The sequence below is a fragment of the Montipora foliosa genome, chromosome 12, assembly GCF_036669935.1.
Source record: "Montipora foliosa isolate CH-2021 chromosome 12, ASM3666993v2, whole genome shotgun sequence".
Taxonomy (NCBI): Eukaryota; Metazoa; Cnidaria; class Anthozoa; order Scleractinia; family Acroporidae; genus Montipora; species Montipora foliosa.
Genome location: NC_090880.1, coordinates 17,082,743 through 17,087,742, shown reverse-complemented (window position 1 = coordinate 17,087,742; position 5,000 = coordinate 17,082,743). Strand labels below are relative to the sequence as shown.

Here is a 5,000-nt window from a genome sequence, read left to right as displayed (position 1 = left end):
CAAATTGCGTACTGATTTTAGAGGTTCTTGAACCTTTCAGCTATAGATTTCTAGACTTTAGAGACATGCCCTCAGTCTTTTTCAAAAAAAATTCTAAAATAGAAGATAGCTATAGATGAGTTCTATCTTCTAATGACAATATCTGCACCTTTCTCAAAAAATAGCATACTTTGAAATGCAATGATACATGTGCAAATAATTGCTATAGCAAATGCTGTGCTATTTCCCCAATCTTTTTTTTCCTGAAATATCAGTGGCAATAAGAGGAGCACTGAGTCTCATGCAAAATTACTCATTTCTCAATCAACATTGGACACAATATTAAAAGCTGACGTCCATAGTGAAAATCTGGAGAATGAAATCCCCAAGAAGCTATTTGACCATCAGATATTCTATTGTTTGTCAATCTTTCTGTTTGATAAGATCCTAAATCACTTTTTTGGCTGTGGACAAATCTGTCATGAGTGCATTCACAATCTTGATACATACAACTGCTGTTTGTCACCTTAGATAGCCCGTCATACTTGGATGAATTTTGAACAAAAGCTTTAACTGCCTTTGTCACTGGACCTTTGAGGTTACATTATTTTCTGCCAATTATACCAACCAGATAACAATGGGAATGCACTGTCCTGCAGCTCCATCACTACGCCATCCAATGCATTCATCATTGGCTCAATGTCCAATAACGTCAATACCAGTGGCTATTAGAAATAGACAGAAACATTCATTTATCAAACTTACAGCAGAGGTGCACACTCCTGTTTTAAAATAAACTTGACATAATATTAAGACATGGAATATCTGTTTACAAATTTTTCCTATTAGTATAAGATCCTTTCCTTCTAAGTTGCAATCCTCAGAGGAATCAACCCTAAATAATTATTAAATCCCACTGAATATGTGCACCAATATACTGGCTAATCATTACAGTATGTTAATTGTTTCAAAGGATGTATGGACTTACATGTATTTATATTAATTACAGCTTAATTACTTGCCACACATTTGTCAGTTTTGATGGCTGATACTCTGGTTATTGTCAAACTGTTAAATTAAATTCAAGGCTTAAAAATGAGAAAGTAGCTTTAAATAATTGATAAAAAAGTTCTTAGAACTTCTGAAGTCAAAAGTGTTTTTTTTTTTTTGCATCAAACAGCCAATGAAAAATCAAATGATGCAGGGACAGGTCTTAATTGAAATTCCAAAAAGTCACAAAGAAATCACGAAGAGTTGTTACACACTGTAGCACCTTGACAGATAATCTGCGGCAGAATTCAACTTGAAACTTAGACAATGTAGATCACACACAGGTATCAGCCAGAAATTACAGGAAGTGGAAAGTGGTAGATATTCATGCCGCTGTGAACATTTACCACTACAATTCCATTCACTTTGGTGAATAATAAATTTCCTAAAAGTTAAATAATAAGCAAATCCTTCCTAAATCAGTCATACATCTGTTAGCACAATATTATTACATATAGATGCATATCAAATTATATTAAAACTTCATTCAATACCTGATTCGGTCCAAACACATCTCCTTTACAAATAGGGTAAAAAAGTGAGTAAGCAATCTGGCCAGCTGCTCCTGTGATACAAACACGTAACGGTTCAGCCTACAAAGAAATAGTCAACACAAGACTATTAAGTTACCAAAAAAACATTTTTCCATGTTTAGCATGAAAATTAAGAGCTACCGACGGGCAAAAGAGTTTCTCCTTGAATGGTGCAATAGATCTCTAGCAGAGAGTTTCTGGAATCTTAACACAATGGAAATTAAAGTGCTTCTGTAATTTTGGCATGAAAATACAATTGAATTCCCAAAAGACTTAAACCAGCAGCTATTACACAAGCATGGTACGCATAGATGAGTGGCACAATCATGATGTACATTTGTGTAACATAGTGAAATTTTACAAAATTTTTCATGCTGCCATAAAATTGGATGAAAAGGAACCTGACAAAATCAAATGGCCTCTTAAGCTGATATCTTAATGTAAAATGAAATTTTTTGTACTGATGGATCAAAAATAAGCAATTTTAAATTTACCCATGACCCCTTGCAGGCATGGTAATTTCCTCATTTTGCCTAGATTACCCTAAAAAATTTTGTTAAATAACCCGAAATATTCTCATTTTTAACTTTGACATTACAGAAATGTTAATTTCAGGGTTGATTATATGCTTCGCTTGATTCGCAATTGAGAAATTCCGGCGAAATGATCCACATGGATTGCAAAAAACAGGGCAAAATGTGCTGAAGTCCAGAAAAAACTGGTTTAACTGGATAAAAACAAGTCAAGGCCTGGTAGCAAAGCTTGCTCTGAGGGAACGTTTCGAAACGTAATGGCGGATCTGCAAGGAGAAACTTTTGGTTCTTTCACGCTCTAAATTCGCTTTGTCAACCTCTGAATGTCAAGAAGTGTTTCAGACTCACAAAGAGGTCTCGTTCTTTCACAATTTGAATTGTTTCTTTCTGAGCTTTGGCATGTAATTTGTACATGAGATGAGCATTCTGTTTTTCTTTGGGTTTTGTATTGTGAGCTCGGACAAGCAAGATACAGAGGATATTTTGCGAAGCTGTGCTTTGGCTCTAAGGCAAATTGTAATGGCGGACAAAGTGTTTCAGACTGAGAAAAAATGCTCTGGCTTCTCGTGTGCTGAGAAGTTTTCGGTAAAACTTTCTCCAAAGCAACTACCACAAATGAGCATTCTCGAACCATATTTTATTCTGCCTAACCACAAAACATCCGTGGGTTACAGACGCAAATTGCAAAACAGCACTGAAGATTTTAGGAGCGTGACGCTCAAGACTGTTGTGCTTTTCGGCCTCTTTTCTCCGTCATTGGTGAGAAATTAACCACATTTTTTTTATTTACTGGTTGCAACATTGTTTATGTGAAATATGTTGTCGATTTCGTTGTGAGGAATAAAGTACAAGCCGTCTGAAGAACCTTGTTTTGCTCGTCTTACTAGTTTGCGTGTTACGCGTGACGCGCCATTTTTTGTCCCCAAAGTGGACAACCGAATCCGTTTATTCTAAACTTAAGCGACCGATTTCGCTAATCTACACAGTAAATGTTACTTAATATGTAAGAAGCATATCTGCGAAATGTGAGTGGCTAGCACTTTTTACCAGCGGAGATATGGCCTGAAGTGTTCGTTCAAGATACTGGTTTCCCAAATGTACATCATGATTGTGCTACTCATCATAACATCCACACCAATAGTTGGTGTTTATTACATTGTGACCATCTGCAATTCTTTGATTGCACTAACGTGATATTGAGACGGCCCTGTTGGTGCCAAAACAATGGCAAAATGCAGCTCATGTTTTGCATAATAATAAAGTCAAATTCGAAAAAGACTTTTTGCTATTGCTCTTTCCTCCAACATGGCCGACATGATATCATCAGGTGCAATCATAGAATAAGGATGGAAAAGAGCAAAATGTTGTGCTATTTTGGCTAAAGCCATTTCCCTGGTTGATCTATTCAGGGTCAGTTTTCACTTGACTGCAGGCCACATTAGCCACTAAACATATCTCAGCCCTTAAAAAGAAAGCCATCAAGATGAAAAATAACATCGCCCCAACCCCCGCTTTAGCGTTTGCCGCTCAAACAGTCTCTCCCTCTGGGAGTGGGGGTGGGGATAAAATTGTATACGTCCAAAAAAACCAGAAATATTTAAACTGTGATATTTACACATACATAAAAACACACAGAATGCCACCTTCGGCTGTTCTATTATTGGTAACGTTAGCTTCCAACAAAATAACGCAATTGTCTTCTGAATTTAAAGGCTCGAGATCCCTCAGAGAATTGTCACTACTCCCACAGCAGGACGGATTGGCCAACTGAAGCCGTTATATAATCTTGAACTGCATGAAAGAATTTGCAAGGACAGCTTTATCAAGAGGAAAGAAAACGCCTTTTCCAGGAAGCTATTTTACGTCAATGTTTTTAGAAAACCAATTAAGTGCAAGTAGGTGAGGCGTGTACATACATCATGCAGTTCGAACGAGCGATCGCTAAAAATCAAGCTAACCTAATTAATATTCTCAACAATGCAATGCTCTGCATGAGACAGCAGAAAGTCATTTGTTTCCCTTTAACTCGTAAAAGATTATCATGTACTCTAAATCGTGAACTCACCATCGTGCTGGAGATAAAGTACACCACTGCTTCGTTTATATGTGGGAATAAAAGAATTTAACTAAAGTCCCGTGCCACGATGCACGACAGATCAAGAAAGTTTACAGTGGGCCTGGACACGAACTGTGTGGAACTCTGGGTATCCTTGAAACTTTGACCGAAAAGACGTGAGGCAGATCATGTAATTACCGACGAATTCGAAAATGTAGCCAAAGCTAAATTTAAAGAAAGATAAACGCAACATAGACAATTTATTTAAATTTTAAAAGGCATCTGTTCATAAACGAATTTTTTTAAAAATTCTATCCGGGGAAATTGGTAATCATGACACCCCTTATTTTCCTCTTGACGCGGTGACTTAATTAAGTTAAAAACGTTTATAGTTGCCGATGATGTTTCCATCGTATTAAGTAAAGGTGCTTGAGCATGGTAGCCAAATAATTAACAATTATTCGCCGAAGGCGAAGTGATTATCGGTGAATATTCACCGAGACGAAGTCGAGGTGAATATTCACCGATAATCACTGAGCCTGAGGCGAATAATTGTTTTAGTATAAAACACAGGTGATTATTTCAAAAAAGAGAAAAAAAAAACATTTCAACGCGAAATCATCTACACTTACAGTGGCAAAACGACTACTCGACCATTTTGTCCGTCGAGGTGATTATCGGCTGATAATCCGAGATAGCGAGCCAATGAGAGCGCGCGATTTTGTATAACCACCTGTGTGTTTATACTAAACACAATTGTTATATCTCCCAACTCAAATACGTTTTCTGATTGGAGGAGAACGTGTCACGTGTCATGTGTCATTGGTCAAAACTTCATGACGCCCTAGG

General features: G+C 37.1%; 1 protein-coding gene across 1 annotated transcript in view; it reads right to left on the bottom strand.

Annotated features, from left to right (window-relative positions):
• LOC137978396 (malate dehydrogenase, cytoplasmic-like) overlaps nucleotides 1-4,292 on the bottom strand; it is a 15,731-nt gene extending 11,439 nt beyond the window's left edge. The window contains exons 1-3 of the mRNA XM_068825291.1: nucleotides 4,161-4,292; nucleotides 1,524-1,622; nucleotides 608-704 (exon numbers count right to left, since the gene is read on the bottom strand). Coding sequence (XP_068681392.1) covers nucleotides 608-704; nucleotides 1,524-1,622; nucleotides 4,161-4,163 — 199 coding nt within the window. The 5' untranslated portion in view covers nucleotides 4,164-4,292. The remainder of the gene's footprint in view (nucleotides 1-607; nucleotides 705-1,523; nucleotides 1,623-4,160) is intronic.
• Nucleotides 4,293-5,000: the final 708 nt, after the last annotated feature.